This window comes from Anguilla rostrata, chromosome 2 (assembly GCF_018555375.3).
Source record: "Anguilla rostrata isolate EN2019 chromosome 2, ASM1855537v3, whole genome shotgun sequence".
NCBI lineage: Eukaryota > Metazoa > Chordata > Actinopteri > Anguilliformes > Anguillidae > Anguilla > Anguilla rostrata.
In genome coordinates, this window is record NC_057934.1 from 49,858,396 (window position 1) to 49,884,973 (window position 26,578).

General features: G+C 43.6%; 1 protein-coding gene across 2 annotated transcripts in view; it reads left to right on the forward strand.

The window, feature by feature from the left end:
• snx29 (sorting nexin 29) overlaps positions 1–26,578 on the forward strand; it is a 135,855-nt gene that overhangs the window by 53,874 nt on the left and 55,403 nt on the right. The window contains exons 15-17 of one of the 2 annotated variants that reach the window (XM_064322802.1): positions 8,138–8,179; positions 11,258–11,364; positions 26,333–26,449. In XM_064322802.1, coding sequence (XP_064178872.1) covers positions 8,138–8,179; positions 11,258–11,364; positions 26,333–26,449 — 266 coding nt within the window. The remainder of the gene's footprint in view (positions 1–8,137; positions 8,180–11,257; positions 11,365–26,332; positions 26,450–26,578) is intronic. The other variant, XM_064322803.1, reaches the window with a different exon arrangement.

Consider the following 26,578-nt stretch of genomic DNA (forward strand, 5'->3'; position numbering starts at 1 on the left):
AACATCGTGACACTTTTAAAATCGGAGCACTCTACAAAAGCTGAGGTCTTTTTTCAAGATTACAATGGGAATTTGGGAATTACAAGTTGTGCCGGTCACATACATACATATATATATATATATATATATATATATATGTATACACTCACCGGCCACTTCATTAGGTACACCTGTTCAACTGCAAACTGCACCCGTTAATGCAAATATCTAATCAGCCAATCACTTGGCAGCAACTCAATGCATTTAGGCATGTAGACATGGTCAAGACAATCTGCTGAAGTTCACCAAGCATCAGAATGGGAAAGAAAGGTGATTTAAGTGACTTTGAACATGGCACGGTTGTTGGTGCCAGACGGGCTGGTTTGAGTATTTCAGAAACTGCTGGTCTACTGGGATTTTCACGCACAACCATCTCTAGGGTTTACAGAGAATGGTCCGAAAAAGAGAAAATATCCAGTGAGCGGCAGTTCTCTGGGCAAAAATGCCTTGTTGATGGTAGAGGTCAGAGGAGAATGGCCAGACTGGTTCGAGCTGATAGAAAGGCAACAGTAACTCAAATAACCACTCGTTATAACCGAGGTATTCAGAAGAGCATCTCTGAACGCACACCACGTCAAATCTTGAAGCAGATGGGCTACAGCAGTAGAAGACCAACCCGGGTGCCACTCCTATCACCTAATGAAGTGGCCAGTGAGTGTATATATATGTGTGCATATATAGTACATGTTTTTTGTGCCAGCATAAATCAGTAGAGTCAGAATAGTTGGGATTGCTCTTAGGCATACAGTATAAGATGGCTCAAAGCAGCGCTGGAGTGGGGCATAGTGCATGTGGAAAATGTATTCCAAAAAAACGTACTCACATTTCCTACTCTATTTCTGCCTACGTCACTGTAACTTGCTCAACATTAGTAAATAAAACAGAAATTGCGCCTGGTTTTTTTAAATTAGCATATGTGGCAAAAAATAGTTTTCATCAGAACAGCCAAACATTATTTGTAGCTTATTTCATTCCACTTCTGTTACAACTTACAAGAGTCATAATAAAATTATGATTGTGAGTTGCAATATTATAGCAAAAATAGTCTATTTTCAGACCGCAATGTGAATATATGAATGTACCATGAAATAATCACATTTTAAATTATTTTTGAATATTTTTTATTTAAATGTTAAACACTAACTTTAAAAAATGAGCTTTAAAACTTTCTATTTTCAAAGGCTCCAATTCTGTCACTGCATCACTTACATACATTATTATCACTTTGGTCTTTAAAAATATATGTGTCTATTTCATTTTTTATTTGTTGACTTTATAATTTATCTCCCTTTTCATGCACTATTGGCTCTGGAAGTAAAGAGATTTTGTCTTTTGCAGGTGAACATTACCAGCCTACTGTTTTCAGTGTTCCCCGTGAGACACATTAGCAAGTTAACTAGCAACGTTAACAAAATCATTCAGTCAGTTTCGAGGCATGTATAACATTCTGCTGAGTAAAAACTACTAGTTTTTTAGAAGTGCTGTCATGGAATATATATGTGTTGTTGGTTACAGTTGCACAGTAGGCCTACATGTACCTCTTCGGTCCAACTCTATCGTTCATGTCCTGTGAGTGCTAGGTTCAGTTTTAAAACTATCACTTACATGTTTGTAAACTCAATGGATTATGGTAATTTTTGTGATGTAGTATTTCCATGCAATCTGTGTTGAGTAGCTGCCTGACCTTGGAGAAAAACAGTTTTAGCCACCAACAATTACAATAATCAAACCAACGTCAATTGATTAATTTTTTAAACACCAACATTTTAGTTAATCGCTCTGCACTAGCTACCACTGACCATCAAACTCTGCTATGTCTGCACAGACTTTGCTGCCAACAATGTTTGTATGTTGTGCATAGCAGGTTAGTCTATGTGGTGAACTCTGTATGTTGGACTTGAAAGCAAATCAAAGGCACGGTATTCAGCATTTGTTCATGAAAGAACAAGTGCAACCATGTCTCCATTTCAAATGGTCTCATGTTCTGTCTTTGATACGGGTATAAGCTACCTCCAGCAGAGGTTTCGTACTTTGTTGTTCGTGAAAGAGGCAGACTTACGGTCCTCATATTTCAGTGAGCTGGGAATGGGGCGAGCTTTTCTTCTGAAAGGCTATGCACTTAATGGGCTCTCCTCTGCTACACTCTCTTAGACAGCCAGCTGTACTGGGTAGATAGGAGCGTTAGCTCCTCACTCCACTCATGGACTGCAGCGAGGCTGAGCCTGTTGATGCCATCAGTCTTTTTTCTGTGTAAGTAGCGGAGGAAACAGACGGTCTCTGATTGTTCCTGAGTGGCACTCATTAGACCCTTGTCACCAGCTGCAGTGCTAACCCATATGACTCTCTTTTAGCCTTCAGTACTTCAGAGTAATGGTCCAGATGAACGCTGTTCTTTGCCCGAGTATAACAATCTCTATCGGACATACAGGGATAAAGACGGGCAGTGTGTCTAAAACAAGTAAGGCCCATACTGAGCTATTTCAATTCTTAAGCCTAAATAGTGGAAATTACTATTTTTTAAAAATCAAACAAAAAAAAAACTGTACTTTAGGCATGATTCAACGGAATCACTAAAATAACCGAAGTGACACAATCAAGGTCAAGCAGAAGACTTAATTGCTCAGAAATTCAGAAACGTTTATTTCCGTTTTGACGGGTTTGAAGTATACATCTAATAAGGCTCCAGATGTTCACGATCATTAAATGTCTCATTGAACTCTTGGTTAGATCTGGTTAAGATTTCCCTTTTTCATTACTTATTATTGTTCAGTAAGCCTGCAGCAGATTTATTTTCTGCCTGTGGAAAGGTTTGGGCCATAGAATGAAAATATTTTCTCTCTTTGCACTTGGATGAAAAGGTTACAGTTCATTTTGAAGGGTTTCATTGTACTAAGTTTCCAATTTTTTATCTTCTTCTTTTTTGCCTGTTCAGTTTCTCTGTCACATCTGTTATGAGTGCCAAATTGAACATTGCAAGGTTTGATAATGTGACAGTACCTTTATTTTTTGACATTGGGAAAGCTTTGATTTGTAACAGTGAAAATTCTTAGCCAAATGATTTGCAGAAAAAAGATATTTCCCAACCTTTTGAAAAAATGATTAAATCTCGTGGCACACCAATTTCACAGAAGCTGCAAACAAACAAACAAACAAACAAACAAACAAAAAATAAACAAAATAAATAAATAAATGAGCAGTGGAAATCTTCCAATGCATGTGGTGATGCTTTCAGTACCAGCTGACATTAATGCCTCTGTGTATTGTTTTGCAGTGGAACGTTTGCTATTTATTTTACTGCTTTGTGGACTTAATATTGCACTCATAATATTGACTATATTACTCATAATTATTGTATTCATTAATATTGAACTCATAATGTACTCTCCTTCATAATGTACTTGCCAGTCTCAAAGCTTGGAAGCTGGTCTCAAGTGCTTTCTCAGGCACTGTTGCACCCCCCCCCCCACCCCCCCTGTCCCCCACTCCCCAAGTGTTTGTGCCTGTTTTCCAGTTTTCTCTCTCAAACAGATGAAATAATCTTGGTCCTAGAAAGGTGATAGTGGTAGTGAGGTGATGCTTAAGTTGACATGATCTGAGAGTTTCTCCCTACATGTAAGGCACAGTGGGATTGGACAAGATGGATACGTGGTGTGTTTTAACCTGAAGGACTGCAGAAGTGACTTTGTCATTGTAGAGCACATGACTCATCAGCCTAGCTTTGCTGTCCTCCAGTATGTGTTCATTGCTGTGGGAGGGTGATGATGGTGATGGTCATGGGTCATGGCTGATGGGTAGGAAAGGGGGCTGGGTTCTTTAATTTGTGGAATTAGGCCATTGTCTTCTTTAGAGGCAGGTTAACTTTTTCCACAATGTGGCTGTAACTTAGATAGCTAATGTTTCAGTCAGCAGTTTTTCATACTGTTAGAACATTTTGTTCTGTGACATGATCAAGAAAATACATTTTTGGGGTTTTTAATTACATCAAGATTTTAATTACATCAATATGTTATTAATGATAATTCTGGGTTTTGTAAATGGGATTAATACATTTTGCATTTCTAAATTAATGTTGATTTTTTCATCTTTATTAATACAAATGCTGTTATGTAGGGATGATGTTTTGAGGGGTACCTAACTTTAAAGTTTTGCTACTGTTTACCCTGCACACATTGAATTCGTAATTATGACAACAGGAGACACAATCTGATCAAACCCCATTATTCTGGCACAAATGTCCTTTTAAGGGATGATCAGTGTGAGCACAAGAAACAAGGATAATCAGAGCCTGCTTTCCAGTGTGTCTGATGTCATTTCTGAAGCCATCTGTTGTTATTGCTGCTGTATTCTCCGATGATTAGCCTATTATTATTTTGCATTATTTGGAAAATATTTCTTGACCTTATTCTAGATTTCCCATCCGTTTGAACAAAGTCTGTACTAGTGAAGTCTTTGTACACCATTCAAACAAACGCAGCTGGCTGTGCTGTGTTATTTGTGTCAATTCCTGTCATGCTAAAAATGGCTGTTTTTATTACCAGTTGTTCCGTTGTATTTGCAGATACCCATCTTGCCAAAGTATTTGCTCATGGCACTTAACATCTGAAGTGGCTGTGTTTAAAAAAAAAATTGAATGTTACTGTGCTGTTTGCCAAGTAACTTCAAAAAAGATACCACATTAGCTTTCTTGGATATTTTCATCTTCAAAAAAACATCTGATTCCTCAATGTGACTTAGTTTAGCCCACGTCATAATGCAGCCTGGAGGCTTAGATGTATCTAGATGTATCGCCTTGCTATTAATATACGCTTCTTTGCTTAGACATTCTATTTGACCAGCTAGCTTTATTTTATCCTGACACTGGGCTGGCCCGTGGTGGATGTGAAGCCCGTCTAGTCTGGCTCCTCCTGAGATTTATTCCTCCCAGGGAGCTTTTCGCACCGCTGTTTGAGTCTTTTATTTTCTACCCACTGGGGAGATATTATCACCCGCTAGTTTTTTGGGCTTCAGGTCTTTGGTCTTTCCCAATTTTCCTGTCTCTTGTTTTCCTGTAAGCGTCTTTGTGACAGTGTCTTTGTAATAAAGCAGAAAATAAATTCCTCTCAATCTACCTGTGCAATGGTGAGAAATCTGTCCAAATGCAAATGCTAATACGCAATGCACAGATGTGTGAGGACCTGCCTCTGCTCCCACAATGCTGGCAGAGCCGTGTACGTCTCCCACTGCAGGTCAGATAGCTAACTTGGCGTTTTCAGCGCTCACTACGAGACTAGCTTAGATTTCTGGATAGCTATTTTCCAAAGAATTCATTTGAGCTAGTCATTGGCATATGGCTAGCTGCCGGTCATTTACGATTTGTGTGTTGGCTACCCCTTCACTACAGTAGATTGCCGCTTTCAATCGTGCGGCCAGCATAATTAATAAAGATAAAGATATTACTTTTATTGAACCCCGTGGGGTAATTTGTCCCATGCATTTGACCCATCCTAGTTACTTAGGAGCAGTGGGCAGCCACAGTGCAGTGCCCGGGGACCAACTCCGGTTCTGATCCAGTCCCTTGGTCAAGGGCAACTGCAGGAGCGCACCTAACATGCATGTCTTTGAGTGTGGGAGGAAACCGGAGTGCCCGGAGTAAACCCACGCGAACACGGGGAGAACATGCAAACTCCAAATGCAACACTAATGATGCTCAGAGTCTGGCTCAGAGCAGGATCCAGTAGTCTGTACAGATTTGACTTTCTAAAGAAACAAACATGCAATTTCAATTTCAAAGCCCTGCTATAATATGGATTTGAAATGTGGCACAAGTAAGGAGCTAGCTAAATGTCATTCATGACCAAAACACCTCAAACAAATACAAGATGGGAAATTGAGATCTGTGTGACAGAACAAAAGAAAACATTTGGTGGGGTAGTCAGTGTAGGAAATGTTGGACCCACATTTAGAAGACCAGCTTGAAGCATTACATGCAGTCATGGAACCTTTTAGGCAAAAAGAGGAGGTAGACACTGGACCATCAGCAGCCTGCCGGTGTGGAACTGAACTCAATGGAATACGCTTGGGAGGAAGCTGAGATAGCCACCCTGGTATGCACATACATAACCTTTGGTTTGAAAACTTAAATGGATGTTTTCTGCTTTAATCTCTTCAAACTGTCTGATTTGGAATGATGAGACAGTTTGATGATTCTTTGAATCACTTCACAAGAAGTGCATTTCTTTTGAAATTAATTTATACTTGCTAAAATTTCATTTAGAAAAATCCTGTTTTCAAGAAGCAGCAAGTCCATACCCTTTAACAAAAACAAATGGAATAAAAAAAGGAGCTGTTTGCGTAAGGTGTGGTAATTGCTTTGAAATGACTGTGTTGTAAAAGAGTGGTCTTGCTAGTTTATAGTCTGGCAGCGGTAGGCTATGAGAAATGTGTGATGAAGCAGTGTGTTGTCAAATTGCTTCAGAAGTGGGTTTCATGACAGCTGAAATTGCATTCCTCCAGTAATTCTGGGCTACTGATTTGTAAAGTGTGTTGCCTCTGTCAGTGGCCTGATCCTGTTGATTTTTTTTTACTTTGACAGAATAATGGCCTCAATTTAAATTGGACTGGATTTAAGGTCGGCTGAATGGTCCAGGATGCCTGGTAAATAAAAATGAAAGAATTAGCTCTTCTGTTTTGGAGCTCTGCAAGATGTTTGTGGTATGGTCACATTTGGTGCTTGTCTTCAGCATCAGTAGGCAAAAAAACAAATGCTAGATGAAAGATGATTGTGTGATGTCATAACGCCATTCCAAAGGTCTGTATTGTGTTAAAACCTTTCATTGCTGTCTATTGGCATATCTGAAGGAGGATTTAAGAAATTTTGTCAGTCTAGTTATTTTATTTTTCATGTTGTTATGAGGGAAGCGATTGTGGAAAAAGGTGAAACCAAAGCGATTGCTTTCCTTCATATTTGCCGTGACTCATGCAGTCTGTGCTCAGTATACGATTTCACGTCTGCGTGTAAACTTGGCTGCATCCTGTGATTTATCATTATCGGAGAAGGAGTAGTCCCTGATGTTATAACATGCTGCCTTTGTGCGAAGAAGGCCCTGTGGAAGCCACAGCGTTTGATTTGAAATTGATTGCGACGCTTCAATTAGCGTGGCTACCTTTCTCCTCCGTTTTCATAATTCACCCTCGGTGTGCGCATCCGGCATCGGAGAGCCTGAGCCATGTCGCCTCTGCTGTGCAGGGAAGGCCGCACCTGGGACTGGGTGTATAAACGCAATGGCAGATGTGCGGGGCGTTCCTTTATGTGCGTTTATGGCTCATTGGTGAGACTTGACCGAGAATCTTACTGTAGGTGCGTCAACGGAAGCACAAATAATCCATTTACAAGGGCTGATTTCACCAGGCCTTAGCTCCCGTCCCCATGTGGCCGTTAGCAACTGGAGCGGTTCAAAGTGGAAAAGTTTGTGGTGGAGTGACTTACAGTAAGCTCTCAGCCTGCTGTTGACTGGCATTTTTTCCCTTTTGCTGAAGAAGCGAAGGGGAGCCCAGGGCCTCAGTGCTGTGGTTTGACAGGGCTGTCTGGCTCTTGTCGTGAAAGCTCATGCTAATTGCTAAATCCCCTCTCATTGACTGCGCACACGGCTGAGACAAGCAGGACTCGGAAAAAAGGTGAGATGTCAAATGTGTCCCCAAGGCTTTTGTGGGCTGCTGAACCGTAACTAATGTTGTTCCAGTCCACTCTGTCCCTAAAGGGATCTGATGCAGCTGGGCTGAGGATCCATGCCCATTGGAAAGCGTGTCATTTGCCATTAGCAGAAACACAAAAGCTTGTGTATTGATGGACTTGTAAGCCGTTCAGTTTTGGTTGGATTATTTCCCTTCAATTCCCTTCCAAGCACAATGGAAGTCACACACTACAGAAAGAAGGAATTAAGATTTCTTTTGAACGTAATGGAACTAAAACGTAACTATTTCTGTGGACATAATCAAGTTTGAGTAGTAACATTTTAACCTCTTTTTTTGTTATGATTTTGAACTCCGTATAAGTGTCTCGTGGTAGAAACTGGACTGTAGTCTAATCATTTACTGGTCTGAGCTTTGTGGTTTATTTCAGTTCCTGCCCTGACAGAAGCTGATGTCAGCCCTGTTTATGCTGGTATGTGTGCTCCCTGAGGGCTGCCTCTCACAGACATGGTGTTTTAGAATGCACCGCCTCGGAGGGATAAAAGAACAGAGGAATTATAGGGGATTTTATTACCCATTTAGAAAAAGAGGCTTTTTTTGTTGTTGTTGCACATATCACATTTTCCAAAGCATAATATGCCCTGTTTGCTTGTTTTTACTTTTCACATACATGCCTGTACACACACACACACACACACACACACATCCACGCACGCACACACAGTTGCATGCTTTATCGCAAGCGCCTGTTCATAAGCAGAGCTGAGCATCCAGGTTGATACTGCTGAATCTCAAAGCCAATCTTCTGTATCTTATTTCTAAGAAATCATTTTCCAAGCTCTGGATGAGCCAAATTGATGCAAATTGGGTAGAGCTGCTTCTATGCAAATAAGAGAGCCACCACAGATATTTGCACGAGGGAGTGTGGGAGAATTGTGTGCCCCAGTAGTGCCAGTGGTAATGATGCACAGCATAACCTTATAGGCTTATTGCTGTGAGCCTGGGAAAACCTTGGCTTATGCATACGGTACAGTATAGCTGTGAACTCCACTCATTGCAAATCACCACGTGTTGCTTATGCTATGCTAACCAACTCTTAGCTGCATTTGCTGATCAGTTAATCACAGAAATCACAAATAATTTTAGAACTGATGGAGATGAGAGCTGAGCTCCTGAACTGATCTACAGCGTGGAAAGCAACCCAACCAGACTGTGCCTCTTAAATGAAATAAGAAGCTTCCGTGTGCTCTTGCACACACAGGCGTGAGTACACAGACACTGTAATACACTCACATCTGCTGCATGCACACACTCACATATGCACACACACTCACATATGCATGCACACACTCACATATGCACACACACTCACACTCACATATGCACACACACTCACATATGCATGCACACACTCACATATGCACACACACTCACACTCACATATGCACACACACTCACATATGCATGCACACACTCAGAGCTGCATGCATGCATGTGCGCGTACATAGAAGCATACACACGTGCACATGCTTAATCGTGCAGATGTTTGCTCCAGTTTGTTTCCAGTGTTAGCATATGGAGGTACACCCCAGAAAGGACACATTCACAGGAAAATGCTGATACACACACACACACGCTCAAACACACACACACACACACACACACAAGTCAGACATCTGCTCTAGATCAGTGCTGAATTAGCGCTGTTATTACAAGCCAGCTGCTTCTTCCATCTCTACAGTATTCTCTCACATCTGTGCTGACACACACACACACAAACACACACATACACTAATACACACACACACACACACACACACACACGTACACTCACAAACACACACACACACACACTCACACATACACACACAAACACACACACACACACACACTAATACACACACACACACACACACACATACACTAATACACACACACAAACACACACATACACTAATACACACACACAGACACACACACATACACAAACACACACATGCACTAATACACACACACACACACACACACAAACACATACACTAATACACACACACAGACACACACACACATACACACTCAAACACACACATACACTAATACGCACACACACACACACATACACACACAAGCACACACATACACTAATACACACACACACACACACACATACACACACAAACACACACATACACTAATACACACACACACACACATACACACACACAAACACACACATACACTAATACACACACACACAAAAAAAACACACACACATACACACACAAACACACACAAACACACACATACACTAATACACACACACACACATATACACTAATACACACACTAGTACACACACACACAGACACACACACACTAACTGATGCACAGAAACTCAGTGGCATGATTGCAAGCCTTGACTGTGTGTGTGAGGATGCACATTAGTTTATATTTTTGCCACACATTTGAATCTTTCAGGAAAAACTGGCTGGCTATATATTCCTATATATTTTTTCCATGTTATTTATCTGCTATTTACTTGCAAATAATACCATGAATGTGTGTATGTATATGTGTGTTTATATGTAGTGACCTGTCTGCGGAAGTGGCTGGCTTTCCTCTAAAACAGGGAGTCTGTATTTCAGTCAGTAGTCAGTATTTAGCCATGCCTGCCTACCGAATCTTACAATTAATCACCTAAAACTTCCTCCTCAGACTGGAAACTTAGTTTTGATAAAGATTCAATCTAATTGATTTCTTACAGTTGTATTTTCTCTCTCCAAATCTAATGCTGTTTGTTTTGTTGCTTTGCTGGAGATATTGCTTTTTCCTATGCCTTTGGCATCTGAAAACAAATTTTTTTATTTTGCTGAGCTGTTTTGTATTTGGGTGGGAGTTTAATTGAATTTACAGAGGGAAAAACTGCCTCTCTTCCTCTTCATGAAAGGTATTGAGCCCAGTCCTTGTGTCTGCACAAAAATGGATTAGACTCCATTAGACTTCTGTTTCCAGGCTATCTCCGACTGTGGACATATCCCTCTTATCAACTCAGATGATACACCTCTTTAGAAAACTCGTAGAGAACAAGCAAGTTTTTCAAACTGATAACAAGTTGGAGGCTTGAAAGAAACTCTTCAAACTAACTTTGTGATGGTGATTAAATGAATTCTTTGCTTGGATCTGCTGCCAGATAATCACCTCTGTTCATGAGAGGGTTTTTAGCGGTTTTCAACAAATCCGTCCGCCTGAGTTTTTTTTTTTTACTGTAATTTCAGGGTGAATCAAGGTTCGTCACCCTGTGCAAAGTATTATTTTAATGTTCTTCTGATCACTCTGTAGAACGTATTCTTTTGATTATGTGGATTTTTGTCAGCGCAGAATTTCATATTATTTGGCATTGACGGTTGCGCAAGCAGCTTAATCTGCTATGGACGGGCACGTGACGTTGACGTAGGCTACTTGCATTGCAGATCGGGGGCTGCTTCCCCTGCCTGGTGAGTTCTCTGCTGCTGAGTGTAACCGTGCCCCTGTTTCTCTCGCCTGCCCCCAGCTCTTCCCCAGCTGAGAAACTGTGACGGCCCCCCGCTGGCCCCTCAGCCCAAGTCGGTGGGTGATGTGGAGGAGCTGGCCTCCAGCTACGAGCGCAAGCTGATAGAGGTGGGTACTGCGCCCCTCCAACGCCACTGAGACTGGGGAGGCCATCTGTCGTAGATACCCTATCAGAAATCCATATCCCGTTTCATTTATGTCATGTGCGATTTTAATAAAAATGTATATTCCATATGATGAAGGGTTACAGTTTAAGTGTAGACGGTGCAAGTGGGCACCTGGAGTTGCTTGTACTGTGTTGCATAAATAATCAGTCGAACCAATTTCATGTGCAGAGAGGGGAGTAGGAGGGAACTGAGATCTTCGGCTGTGGTGCTCATCTTGTTGTGATTAAATGTGGGATTTGGGAAAGCACCACGGTGGAGAAATGGAAAGCACACGGATTACTACGGTAGTCCAATTTCCGTAATGAAAAATAATTCTGCTTACGCTCGAAGAAAGCATCCTTTTACTCATTTATGTATTGGAGCTTTCTGCATTTTTTAAAATCTTGTTTATTTATTCATGTGTTCATTAGCTTAGCTGTCAGTCTCAATAGGGTTGAGGGTATGTAGAAGGAAGCAAGCCCGCGTTGTTTCAGGAACGGAGCTTTGTTTTTCCTGGGCGGACTCATTATTCCCTTCTTACAAACCACTGTCATGTGATTTTTCCCTTGATGAAAATGTTAGCCGCTAAGCAGTCTGAAGCTCATAATAATGCAGTCGTACAATTGGAGAGAATCGGAGGGGCCGGGAATACTGTAGGGGTAGCAAAGGAGCTCTTCGTCATCTGTAAACAACGTGAGATAAGCAGGTAAACAAGGCAGGCGAACAGTCGTTTGTTGTCGGATGCGCGCGAGTGAGCGCTGTCCTCGTCGAATCCTGCTCGAGATAAAGTTTTGTCGGTCTCCCCGCTGTTGGTCTGCGTGTCGGACGTGTTCCAGCGGTGTCCTGAGGAGGCTGGGGCATGGCTAGCTCGAGCGCTGGAATGGCTCGGCTTCCCTTTGTCAGCTCCACGGTTGAGGAGGTGGATATGTGAAAAGGCATCCGGCACAAATGGGGAAGGGTAATTGATCCCCTCCAGGATCAGCTGTCGTTCTCCCCGCGCGAGCGCGGCGCCGCCGGCCATCTCAGATGGGGCTCGGACGATGGCTTCACCCTTCAGCGCACCCCGGCCTTCGCTCGGGCTCCTAACGCCTCCCGTCAGCGATGCGCGCTATCGCTTCAGAAAGCTCCTGTCATCTCAGGCTGCATTGTGTTCCGTCTGTGAATCTAATATTGGACTCAGGGCCTTGCTTTCCGCTGCAACTTTGAAGATGATTGCTTCCCCCCCCCCCACCCCCGCCCCCACCCTTCCTCGTTTAGATTGTGGCCCGGTTAACACGATGCGGCTTCTGCTCTGATCTCTGTAGCTGGGTGCTCAGGCGTGGCTGGAGAGCCGGGTTCATGCTCTGCGTGCAGGATGCAGGCTCTAAGATGCCATTTGCTGTCGTGTCCTTGCATAGACGGAGAAACAGGAGGGTTCAGGTGGAGATTCAGACAGGTTCACACCTGTAACCGCAGCTCTTTCGCTGTCTGTTACAATGCTAATTTTCCCCATTGTGAAACCTGTCTCATTTCTGCATTCTCTCTATTCCTAAATTCAGCTCAAGGTTTTCACACAAGTGTTGAGATGTGCTCTGGCCAGCCATGGCATCACTCAACAGTCTAAACAGAGGGGGTGTGGTCTCTGGAAATATATATTTAATATAGATTTATGTCAATAGCTTGCCATTTCATTTAAAGTTATTTAATTTTGTGATTTTCAAAGCTTGTTAATGTGATTCCAGCCTGCAAATAGTTGCAGGCTAATGAAATGCCTGGAACATGCAGACAAAAAAGTGACAAAACTCAGTTAGCATAAATGGCAAGTATAAGAGTGATTAGAAAGAAACTTTTAAATTTAGTGATTGTAAAGGTAAATCCGCAAATAGCCTCAGACTACATTGTGTGGGGTTATTGGGGTATGTATTGAGCATCAACAACAGTACAAGAAAAATAATTGCATTGCAATATCAACTTGTATCAGTTTGAACATTTCTATCTATTCCTTTGTGAGGATTAAATGGATGGATGGTAAATTTATTACAGGGCACTGAGCTGTTGGGTCCAGGTCCTTTGTGATATCATGAAGGACCTGATGTAATGGCCAATAAATGTTTTAGAATATTTGCATATCTCCTCCCATAGTTTGAGGCAATTAAAGTTTTATGTCCCACTAAAGCAGCCTCATTGAGTCTGAGCGAAACACTTATTTGCTATAGAGAATTGTTGTCTGCATTATTTCTAGAGATTTATAATAGTTAGCAGTAGTTATTTGGCTATTTTTCCACTCTTAATCCCTTTACCAACCTTATCCTTCTCCTTCTAGGCTGGTTGTATTACTCCTAGAGCTATAGAGCTATGATTTCTGTTTTGTTATCTCATTTCTTTTTAGTTAACAAGCCTCCTATTGCATTGCAAGCATGCCGTATTTATGCAATGTATGCGCCCTCCCTGGATGCATAAAGAGTAACATTATGGGTATCTGTTCAGTTTCCTAAGAATACATGTAATTCAGAAGGAATGGGTGGCATTTTTGAAAAGCTATGGCTACACTGACATGATCAGTGCAAACACCAGCTGTGCAGTGACCATTTCACTGGCCGTCACTTGACATTATGGCTTTAATGCACAATGCAAATCCTGTTCTAATGATTTATACAGCTCATCACAGGTAGGTCTATTCTTTTTATGTAATATATACTTTAAGCTAAACTTTATTAATTGATTAATGGGTGCCAACAATATATTAATGAATTGTATGAAATTTGCATCCTTACTTTGAATAGATATGTAATGCATACATCCCTCTGTGATCATTTATGGTTATTCTATTTTCTGTTATCCCCCTTTACAGTCATTTTAATGTAAGCGGCAGTAGAATCTTTATTGAAGATTCTAGATTTACTCCACACCAGTGGCACTGGCACACTCCAAACCAGTGGCACAATCCCTGCTAACAAGAGATATGATAAATCCGCCACAACATCAGTGTTCTTTTCACTGCAAGAAATATGTTTTCAGAAAACCCCAATCTATCTAAAATGGCCTTGTCCTAGACAGGCTTGAGACTAATTACCGAACAGCGTCACTAATTTGAAACGAAATGACCAAAACAGTGTTCCAGTTTCTTTTTCTGGTGTTATTGATATGAAAATGGTTTGCGGTTCAATGTCTACCTCTTAGGATAAACTTGGCAGATTTTTTATACGTCTCTTTTTTAAGCTTTTGAAGGTACTGGGTATATGGCATCCCTTCCTTCTCTGTAACTATAAATGCCAAGATTATTAGCAAAGGAATCCTCAGGGACAACATGTATGAATTGGTTCATAGATAAAAGGAATCGCTTTTGGCGGTTGTGTGTTTGCAGGAAGCCGGGATTCTATTGTAGCGTAGCGTGCCTGAAAGAGCAGCTCTGTGAGCTGTGATCAGTCACGTGCCGAGCCAAGCTCACCTGGCCCCTGCAGTCTGGTGCACCGTATGGGAGGAGGGGAGGGCGACTACCTTTGGCACCGACGTGGGAGAGACGGGGGCTCCAGCGCCTGCATGCTGGGGGGTGCCCAGAGGAAAGTGGTGGTGGGGGTGGTGGTGGGGAGGGCGGATCGACAGAACAGCAATGTGGGTCAAAGTGCCTTGTGGGAGCCCGGCGCACAAAGCATATTTCCTTTGATCTCGGGGCTCATTAACATCAGAACATATGAAAAACCAAACAATTAGCATTCTTGCTAGGCCCCCTCAGGGGAAGCGAAGGTCTACGTGCGCTACCTTCAGCATGTGAGCCGGTTCCTCAGCTCACTCCGCTGCCTGCATGCGGATAGGAGCTCTCTTCTACTCCCACGGCCTGGGAGCTTCAGCAAAGGCGTGTGTGTCCGCTTTCTGAACAGGAGAATGTAAAGACGGGTCAAATAACATGGGAAATGAATCAGGTGGCAGGGAAGCAAGCCCTTGTAGCAATAAAGGAAACAACCCACATGCATAAAGCGATGTAGATCTGGAGACCTTCTTTGAGTGACCTTGAACTCTGTGATCTGTTTGTTTATTGCAGCTGTCCATTGGCTGTAACCTTGTACTCATAAACGGCAGAACGTGGCCTCTGGGTTGCCCACATTGCCAACATCCTCCTGATTGAGTTATATCTACCGTTTTTCAGTATACGGTATGTAGTATTTATATCAGTGTGGGTGAGTTCCGAGTATAATTAAATGACTATGAGGATATTTCACAGTATTCTTCTCGGCAGGAAATATGTTAATTTTCCAGCTTTGCCATAATGTAAATCTGTCTGCAGGAACATGTTAGCTTGCTGTTTCTTGGCACATGCCGTGACAGCAGAGCTCGCATATGGTACACCGTGGCAAAATGCGTATGCCTTGGTCTGATTTCATGGCTCTTATCCTGTTTTTTTCAGAAATAATTTATTGCCTGGCCTTTTCTCCTCATGTTAATCAGCCTTATTTAAACAACAATGTTGTGTTGTGCGCTTACACCAGTTGCTGTAAAATGTGTGACTTTTCCCTCAAAGGCAACTAGCCTGATTAGAGAGCTGTGCAAATCTGCTCCAATGTCTTTCCAGACAGACTAAGGCATCGCCTACAGGCCTAGATCTCATTCTCACTTAACACAGACTTGCAGCTCTTTCAGTTGAAAGGTTCACTGATCCATCACACAGCCTAATGCACGGTTACGTCTGAAGGGGTTTTACTCTTTAGGAATATACGGGGATGAAAATGTACTAAATGAAAAAGGGTAAAGGAGCTGATTGGTGGTGTGTGTTAAGGGGCAGCCTGGTCAGTGCCTGTAATTTGGCGCATTATGTAATGTCAGTGATGCATCACCTAGATGACTGGGAGCGATGCGGAGAGCGAGTGAACGGAGTGGAGTTATTGCAGAACCGAAGCGGCTGCCAGTGATGCGCAGTAATTGGGTGTAATCTGTTAAGAGCAGCGGGCTGGGGGCAGGCCGCAGCTATTGCTCTTTACGGGGACGGATCTGGCAGGGGGTGGAAACGTGTGCGTAATTGTAGGAAGTGCCAAAGCGTGTGTGGATGCGCGTGAGGGGGTGTGTGGGGGTAGCGGGGCTTTAGATAGATCCTGGCAGGCTCCTCCAGTCCCCCGGTGGGCCCAGCTCTCCTACAGACCCCCTGTTCTTAGCGCAAGGCTTGATGAGGGCTCTTGTCTCTGGCAGCCAAACGCAATCAGCAGTGGGTCCTTTTCACAGGACGTCTGGAGTGGGCTTCACTCGAGTGAGCCGGAAGGCTAAATCATGTCATTATTATCCTATATCATTTACAACAGTTGGAGGTGGGGTGGACTGGGAAACAAGCTGTTATATAACTTATTTACCAGTCCCCTCCCCTCCCCCCCACCCTCTCAGACTAGCTTCCCATGGTGAGGATCTTTAAAGGGTTAAGACCCGTTTTCTGAATGTTGCGAGGTCTTTCCGGACTTGTTCTGCCATGCGTTTCTGTTTATATTGAGTATAGGTATCCTTCACACACTTTTCAGCAGTGGGAGCAGCGCATTAACAATGCTTTTGTTGTTTTGTGAAAGACCGGATCATTGGTGAAGGGTCTTGGCTGCTGTGGGAAGTGTTGGTTAAGTCCTCTCTTATCTCTGGCTTTCCTCACACTCACGTACACATACAGTACATGCACTTTGCTTAGGCTTCCCCTGAGTAAAGATCCAGTGTAAGATATCAGCACTGATGAATTAAGGAGCTGCTGATAATTGCCAGTTGGTAAAGGACACTGGAGGTCTGACTAATTAGACCCCTGATTGATGATTTATGTATTCCTGTGAATATATAGCTGTGATTGTGTGTGTGTGTGTGTGTGCGCGGGCATGTGCCTGTGTGAGTGTGCGTGTCTGTGCATGCGTGTGCATGTGTATCTGTGTATTCACTTGTGAAGTGGATCTTTTGTATAGAATTAAATTTGGAGCCCTATACTTCATCTTGACAGCTATTTCTGTATTTCGATAGGATGGCCATCTGTTCTCCCCACTGCAGCTGTTTCTCTGCCTTTTATCCAGAGTTGTACAGCACGCTTTTTGATAATTTTGATATCACTGAAATTATGAAAACGGGCATATTTAATTGTGTATTTTAAATATTAGTTTATACTAGCCAAGTGTAGTTTAAGCATGTTGAAGCTTAATTTGTGAACAAACACTTTGTCCTTGTTGATTTTATGGTCTCTTTTTTGTGCTACAAAAGCCAAGTAATGCTGAAATCAATAACGGCTGTACTGTACAGGGAATATGAGGACATAGTGACTCCTAAAAAGTAGATTTAGTTTAACACAAACTGTTTATTGTGTGGTAAACGTTTAGAGATACGCATTTTGTGTATCTCTAATGGCATCAATTGTCGACACCATTGAAGAATGGCTACTTGTGATCACTTTATTTGCCCAGCTGTTTGTATCTTTTTATTGACCAATGAACACTTGGTAACTGCATCATGTTGCCATTTGTTTTGTGATCACTTTTACAGCAAATGGCCACTTGCTTTTCCATAAAAGTGTGTTTAAATGTGCAGTTTTAAAGAAGCCTTTCTCTCGTGCGTGCTCGCCCTTGAGTTTCAGTGAGCGCTTTATTAAAGCCCAGACACATTCCCAGCAGAAGCAGCGATGCCAGCCTGATTATCGCCGTTCGGTTCATTAGCATTAATGCGCGGGGCCCTGGACGGGCAGCGCAGCGCAGCTCCGGCACGCAGGGGTGTCAGAGGTGATGTAATTGGCTAATTGTTTCCGTGGTGGCGGCGGCTCGCTGGTCGGCTGCTCCGTCTCCGCAGAAGTGTAATTAAAAAAACGCCTCGGTCGCATCTCCGCTCTCCCGCTGCTCTCTGCCTGAGTGGATAGTCCAGTCCGGTTATGTGCCTGGTTTATACTCTGCTCCTCTCCTTCAGTCCCAGGGAGCCCATTCTCTCCTCTCTGTTGGGGCCTGTGAGAGCCGTTAGTGAAATGGAAGCCCTGGCGAACGTCCCAGCTTCCCGCTCCCTCCTCTCCTATCCCTCCATCTCTGGGGCTGGAGCGAACGAGCTAGTGTCCTTTCCTCCTTCTCCCTCCTCTCCTATCCCTCCATCTCTGGGGCTTGAGTGAGCAAGTGGCTCATCCTTCTCCCTCCTCTCCTATCCGTCCATCTCTGGGGCTGGAGCGAGTGGCCCCTCCATCTCTGGGGCTGGAGTGAGTGTCCCAGCCTTCTTCTCCTTCCTCTTCTATCCCTCCCTCCTCTCCTATCCCTCGCTCCTCTCCTATCTTCTCCTGCCTTCCCTGCTTTCACTTGCAGTGGCCTGCGCTGTAACACGGGTCACTCCCTCTTACCGTTTCTGCTCAGGGTCTTGTTTTTGCATCCCGAGCGCTTGCATCAGCACAAGCGCTCCTGAGTGTAAGACTGAGGAGAGGGAGAAAGGGGCTGTCAGCACCAGCAGTGTCTGGGGATATCGCAACACACAGTGAGAATGCTTTTCCAGAGAATTACCCAGAGAGTACCAGCCTTTACGCAGCGCTGCTACACAGCTCCAGGACCCGTCATGCCCCGCTCATGAGCGCGTGCTCTCAGTTATGTCACACGGCTTCGCTGCTCTCTGTGTGGATCGGTGCTCAAGCATTGCAGCAGGTTGTGTTACACTTTGTGGTTTCGTGTAATAATAAAACATTTAGATGCGCTAAATTATTGATAGGAGCGCCCAGGGAAAGGGACCTTTTGATATTATCAAAGGGGTCTGTGTAAACAAACAGCTGGCAGCTTCTTCTCTTTTATATAACCCAGCAACCTGTTCCCCCCCCTCCCACCCCCACAAAAACTCATAAAATGGTGCACCCTCCCCCCCTCAAAAAAGAAAAAACAATATCACACACTCACAAGTGCATGACTTTCTTTTCAGAATTCTTCTGTCATTATTACAGATTTTACCCCCGAGAAGAGGGTAAAATCACAGACAAACCACTTCCCACAAAGAGGCACCGTAAAGGAAATTTGTGTGAGCGCAGAGCAGATGGGGGAAGCTGCTCATTTAATCTCAGCCTCCCTCACCTGTAAAACGATTGCCTTTGGACGCCTCTGTGAGTGTCATTATGACGGCTGCCTTCACTGTCTTCCCAGTGTTTAATTACGGCGTATCTGCTAAAAACAGGTACGCTCGTTCGCGCCCGTCGCTCACCTCTGCCCCCTTTTCCCGTTCCTTTCTTTTGCGGTGGCGCTGAAGCAGAAGCACAAACGTATGCTAATCTGCTTTATTTTTAAACGGCGGCTTACGGTGAGGAGCCGTTGTTTTATCTCTCGCGGCTCAGGCTTTAGGTGGAAAAAGGAAAGGGACAAAAAAAACGGCTCCGGGAAAAGACGGGATCGATCGCGCGGACCCTCTCTGCGGAGAACGGGCTTACGGGCGAGTGGAGAGAGAGCGCAGAAAGGGTCACTTTCGCAGAGTGAGTGGAGATAATGAGGCTTAATGTTCCCCCTCGGTGGGGATCGATGGGAACGGGGCCCCTCGCATATTTAGGGAAGCTTGCGGCACGTGTCCTCGGTGTTTCCCAAAATACCCCAGCGTGTGCTCCAGTAAATCAGAGGAGCCGCGGAATAACAAACTGATTAGCTCTCACGCAGAGACATAATTATGTTCCGTCACGCCTAGAATTCATTCCTGTTTTTTTTTTTTTAAATGTCCCATTTGAAAGTTAGAGCACAAATAAATAAACACGGTGAGCGAATGCTCGGTGCTCTGAGCACGAAACCTCTTACTTGCTCAGGTTTCAAAGCGCCTCTCCTGTTTGTCTTTGGAGAAGGTGCTCATCTTTCCTGCCTCATAGTCCCATGGAGGGACACTGATGGATGCAGCGCCTTCTAAAATTACTTTGTGCTCACTCTGCCATTACCATACTTTTGGTGGGCGCAGTATGTGCACCTGAAATTGTGGGAGGCAGTTTGATACACGTTTGTTGGTCACACTTTACCTTTCCAAATAGTGGGTAGTCCTATACGCCTGGCAGAGACACTCTGTTGCTGATGGTATTATTTACTGGTATAATTAGTCCTGCAACAAGATTGAAAAGCTGTTTTATGCCCCTATAAACGGCAGGCGCCGTCACCATCACTTGCTTTTCCCCTTGCTCGAGTGAGTTAGATTGTTCTTGTGTGTTGAATTTGTTTTATCCCTCACTGGGATTCGAGCGCGTTCATTGGCTCGCGTTAACCTGCACGCTTGGCTTGCGGTCTGCTTATGACGGAGGTTTATCACGCGTGTGCATTTTCTTATTTTCAGCAACTGGTGCGGGGCTAGTCACCTGCGGCTCAGGAGCGAGCCTGCGGTTTGATCGCTAGCCTGCCTGTGGTGTGTTGAGTGAGGTAAATAGTCCTGGGGTGCTCATGGCTTCTGATGTACTGGCCCTGTGATGGGACACTTGTGGGAGAAAAATGCACCTGAGAATGAGGCAGTTCTGTAATACCAGGAGATCACCATAGGACTGTGTGCAGTGCCACTGGCTTTCACAACGCGTGCAGAACGACTGAATCATTAAGGTGCTTCGGTTGGCGTTTATAAAGCGTTGCCGTTGCTCTCTTTGCTGTTTTCACGTGGAGAGGGCCACAGAATGCAGATGGAAAATAGCTGAAGTGTGGACAAGTTTCTGGGAACAGTGTACATAGGGGCAACATAGCTCAGGAGGTGAGAGCGGTTGTCTGGTAGTCGGAGGGTTGCCGGTTTGATCCCCCGCCCTGGGCGTGTCGAAGTGTCCCTGAGAAAGACACCTAACCCCTAATTGCTTCCAATGAGCTGATTGGTACCTTGCATGGCAGCCTTTCACCGTTGGTGTGTGAGTGTGTGTGTGAATGGGTGAATGAGAGGCATCAATTGTAAAGCGCTTTGGATAAAAGTGCTATATAAATGCAGTCCATTTACCATTTACGTAGATTTTAAGACATTGGAAAAGTGGAGATTTTCAGTTGGGCTGCCACCATAGGGACAGCATGTGAAGTGCTAAGGTGTACCTGTAACTGAATCTAAGAGGTTTAACCCACAAGGCAAAGCTGGGATGACTCTCAGTGTCTTTTTAAAGCAGAGTAGACAGGCCGCCCCCCTTTCTTATGTTTTCCCTTTATTCAGAGAGGCGGAACACAGATAAAGGATGACGGGTCAGAAGGTGCTGTGGTGGGGGATTGGATCCCCGGGCGAGCGGGGGGTTCGCATGTGGCTGAAGAGTGGCCCTACGCACCTAACCACTCGTCCGACTCTCGCTGTCCTTAAAGCTCAGCAGGGTTCTTTGGCCCTCGTAAGGTGGGGAGCACCTGTACCCTTGTGTCAGGGGCCTACAGAGAAACACATTGGGCTTGCATTAGTCGCAGTGCCCCCTGTCATTTCCATTTAGCAGTTATGGAAAACATCAGTGATATCACACTGTTCCACAAGCACACTTTGAGGGTGAATACATTGAAATGACTTTCAAAGCAGGGCTAGTGGGGTTTTGATGGTAAAAAAGCTTCAAAGCGTTGCATTATTTCTACATTTCATGGCTGGATTTTCATTTGTGCCATTTTCAGCTGTGCAGGGTGTTCCGTAATAAAAAAATGACTTTTTTATTCATAATAGAAGATAATTATGGATAAAAAAATCAATATTACATAGCCTACTTTGTACCTGAAATTAATCCGTAAATCTTGGATTGTTTTTTTGAAAGCAGGGGATTGTTTGATGAATGAATGCTTGTTGAACATTGCCAAACTTTGTCAAACGATGCTTCTCAGAAGTAATAATAGCAGTTTAGGCAAGTTCATGCCAAAATGATGTGCTTCCAGAAATCATAAACTTGATTGAGCATGATGCAAGTTTAATATAAAATATGTAATTGTATCCATTTAGTGTATATGCTTGCTTGAGCTTTGCGACTTGTGTTGGCAGGAAGAAGGAAGAGAGCTTGCCTACAGTGCACCCCTTATGACTGATGATTGTGAGGTTGGAGTTTTTGGTGCAGTGAACCCTGTCTGCCTTCATGGCTATGTAATTAATGTATCAGGTCTTTATTGTGTTACAGTTGCCTCAGAGCACCATCTCATTCTGATAGACATGCCTCTGAATTGGAAGACATTTGAAGAAATTTGGAGATTATGAACAGACCCAAGATAATTCTCAACTACATGCTGCACTGCAGTTTGAGTTTCACGCCTGAACGCAGATTCAGTTAACAGAAATGGTACAACCGATTAACAGAACTACCCCAACCATGAAAACATGTAAGGATGTGACAGACATTGTGGATGATTTAAAAACAGGCATAGGCAAGATCCCTACCCTCAAACATTCTGTGATCTCTTCTATCTGGGTAGGAGTAAAATTATTTGTCTTGCATCATTCTATTTACTGTATGGAAAACATGTCAGTTCCACTTGAGCAGGGTGATCGTATCACATTCATGAGGATGTGACACTTTTATCGCTCTTCTTATTCATGCCGTACCTGAATATCGTCTCTGCTGCTGTACTTTGACATCTGAGCAATGAATAAGCTGATTTATCAACTGTCGTGTGATGCTGTCATTCTGTGCTGTCTCTTTGACCTGTTTGAAAGCATGTTTTCAAATGTATTTCCTTTGTAAATATGGCATTGATGACAATCGATTGTAGGACAAACATAGTAATTACCGTGCTCTGATGGGAGCGTGTGTTATATTGTTGGTGTAGTGTGGAAATGTAGTCTCTCAGCCTTTTCTTGCTGGCTTGTGTCACTCAGCCTTTTCTTGGTGGCTTGTGAAGGTCATTAAAATACTACTGAGGCATGAGTCTTTACATCAGTCCACACCTCCAGTCAATAGATGACTACCTGCTTATTGGTGCGGTTGCTAAATAAGCAAGTAGCAGGGGCACAGCTCTCACCTGTTCCGCTTCCGTAATAGCAGTGTGGCCTTAACTGTGCTGGTGCTTTGTGATTCTGCTTTGTGCCGCCCAAATGGGGCCTGTTGCCCGTTGTGGCATCATGGGTCCTCAGTGGCCATGTGTGAAGATACAGGAAAGTTTGTCCGAATACTTTAACCACGTTCACTTTTTCTGTGTTCACATTCTTTGCTGATTTTCTTCCCCTTTTTAATTTATTTCTCACAGTTGCCATGGAGATGTGACACAATTAATCCCTCCCATCCCCACGAATATAATTAAATTATAGAAACATGTTTGTTTAATGAGGGAGCAGATATAAAAATCGGAGCCCAACAGGTCATATGCATTATTCATGAATTAAGGTTGTTTTTCTGATCCGGTTCCATTAAAGGTGTACTCTTTAGGTAAACAAATTAAAGGGGCACTCCACCCCAAGGTCATTCATTTATATTTAAATTTATTTGTAATTATACATGGGTATGGGTATAATCTTTAAACAAAGAGCAAAGGCTGTTCCCTGAAGGTGCCTGGATGTGTAGAGCCACCAGATCCATACTGATAAGCATTCTTTTCACCGAGGATGCTGTACTTGACTAAATGGGGAGAGTAATGGGTGTTTAAAGGTCTTTATTGTGCAACTGAAGAATTGGCTCTAAGCACGCTAGACTGCTCTCACATGCGCCTTTTTACATGCAAAGAAACCTTACATGTCTATTCATCACGGCTGCACTGAAGCTTTCGACCACGCCAGAAAGTGCTCTGATAATACTATGTTTCAGCACATGCTGCTTTGATGCACTTGTAATGAATAAACGAATACAAGTTTTTATTTTTTTTGCAAGTCGCGCTGCACTCTCGATCATTTTTGTTTTATTACACGGTGTGTGAGTCTGTCACTACATTAGCACAGCACATAAAAGTTTTACGTCCCTTTGAGTCAAAAGAAGTTAATGAAAAGTCACTGAAAGTACTGCGTCGCCTAGCACAAAGTCACACATTTTTCTTAATTAATACGAATGGCTTTTCATTATGTTTAATTCAGTTAGTGCTCACTTCATATTAGTGTTGCTTTAGAAGCTAGTTAATGTGTTCATCTGGCATGATTAGTCCGAGAGGTTCACGATGATTTGTTTTAAGGAATAAAATGGCTTCCATACTTTTCCATCATTTTGCAAAATAGTTTTAAAACCATGGTAATTTATATAGATAAAATAATAGCAATTTAAATTGTTCATTTTACAAAGGATTATTGCTTCATACTTCACTACACACTGATGTGCTAATTGTAAGTGTAATTGATTTATTCTCCTCTAACCGCTGCCATCAACAATGCATTTTCGCCCAGAGAACTGCTGCTCACTGGATATTTTCTCTTTTTCGGACCATTCTCTGTAAAGCCTAGAGATGGTTGTGTGTGAAAATCCCAGTAGATCAGCAGTTTCTGAAATACTCAAACCAGCCCGTCTGGCACCAACAACCATACCACGTTCAAAGTCACGTAAATCACCTTTCTTCCCCATTCTGATGCTTGGTTTGAACTTCAGCAGATCGTCTTGACCATGTCTACATTCCTAAATGCATTAAGTTGATGCCACGTGATTGGCTGATTAGATATTTGCGTTGAGCAGTTGAACAGGTGTACCTGATAAAGTGGCCGGTGAGTGTATATATATTCTGTATGTATAACATAGAAACCTACAAGACATCTGGACTTTTTCTTATTTCTTTCATTTATGGAAAAACAAGAAATATTCTGGCACCCGGCAAACAGAACCAGAGCAACAGCATTCGCAGTGACACGAAGCCCTCTGTGCTTGTTTTGAAGCTGGCTGTTTAGAGTGGCCTTTGCTCTGGGGAAAGGTGGAAGCACTTCAGTGGGATACAGCGTTTAAAGCTGGCCTGACCCTCTCTTCACGGTCTCAGATGAAATGCGGTGCCCCTTGCCCCCGCCCCTCAGCAGGATGACCCGGGCGTCCGCGGGCCTCTGCTGTGCACAGCCCCCGCCGCCCCCCCCCCAGATCCAGCTGTCAGAGTGCGGTTTGAGCCACACGTCCCCCTTGCCTCAAGGCGTAGGACGATTTACCTTCGGTTGACCCCTGGAATAAAACTAGAACAGAAGCGCTGTTGCTGCCGTACAGAAATAAACTCTGATTAGCATTATGAAGCTGCATGTAAATCAAGGCATACTGAACTGTTCGTTTTCTTCGATCATATGTAATGTACATGCGTGGCTGTGAGTGTGTGCACTTCACTTTTCCGTGCAAAAGCAAACAATGGGCCGTTGAAGAAGGTGGCTGAAGTAGTGTTAAGCACTCCTGATTTGACTTGTTTCCAGCCTGCCAGCACATGGGCCTGTTTGTAATGCAGAGTGGGCAGATATTTACATTGCGGGAACCAGTCTTTGTGAGAGCTTCTGGGAGGACTTCGGTGGCGACAAACACATCAGAGCTAAACAATTCAGCTGTCAAATGAAATGTCAGCTCCGTAAATATGCATTGACTCTATTTTCATAAACAAATTAATGTTTGCAACAGCTGTCAGGCTGGCTGCTTCCTTTATTGGCTGTGACTTGTCGCAGTCCCTTTGACGGACTTCCTCTCTCCCAAGCTTGATGACGACTGACAGTTAGCTTGGCAGGAATCAGCCCCAGCTCTGTCGGCTGCTTCTTAACCGAGGAATCCCTCCTTCCCCAACCTCTAATGTCAAGCGCTAACTTGGGATGCTGTGTCCATCACTTCCACTCAATAACTGATGTGCTTCAGTAGAACATAAGACAATTGCATGAATGCAGTTAGAAATATGCAATAGGTTTAAAATATTTTTTAAATTATGAGTTTAAATGATATTACATATCATGAAGTCATTTTTGTGTGTGAATCTGAAGCATTTTATGGTACACCCGGGAAGGGGCATAGTGCAGACCACTGAAACTAGGGGCTGAAGGGTGGTTGTGTACATTAGCAAGGTGCTGAATGTTTGTTGTGTACATTAGTGGGGTGCTGAAGGTTTCTTGTGTACATTAGTGAGGTGCTGAAGGTTGGCTGTGTGCCTATGTGGACGTGTGACCGATGTGGAACACTGTCTTTTCCTTTTCAGGTGGCTGAAATGCATGGGGAGCTGATAGAGTTTAATGAGCGACTCTACCGCTCGCTGATGTCCAAAGACCATCTGATCAGCCAGATGAGGCAGGAGCTGATCGACCTGCGGGGCCCGGTGAGTGATCCCCGTCACACACACATTTGCGGTACACACACACACACACACACTCACACACACACACATACACGCTCACACCCACACCAACATGCACGCACTCTCTCTCACACACACGCACACACACAC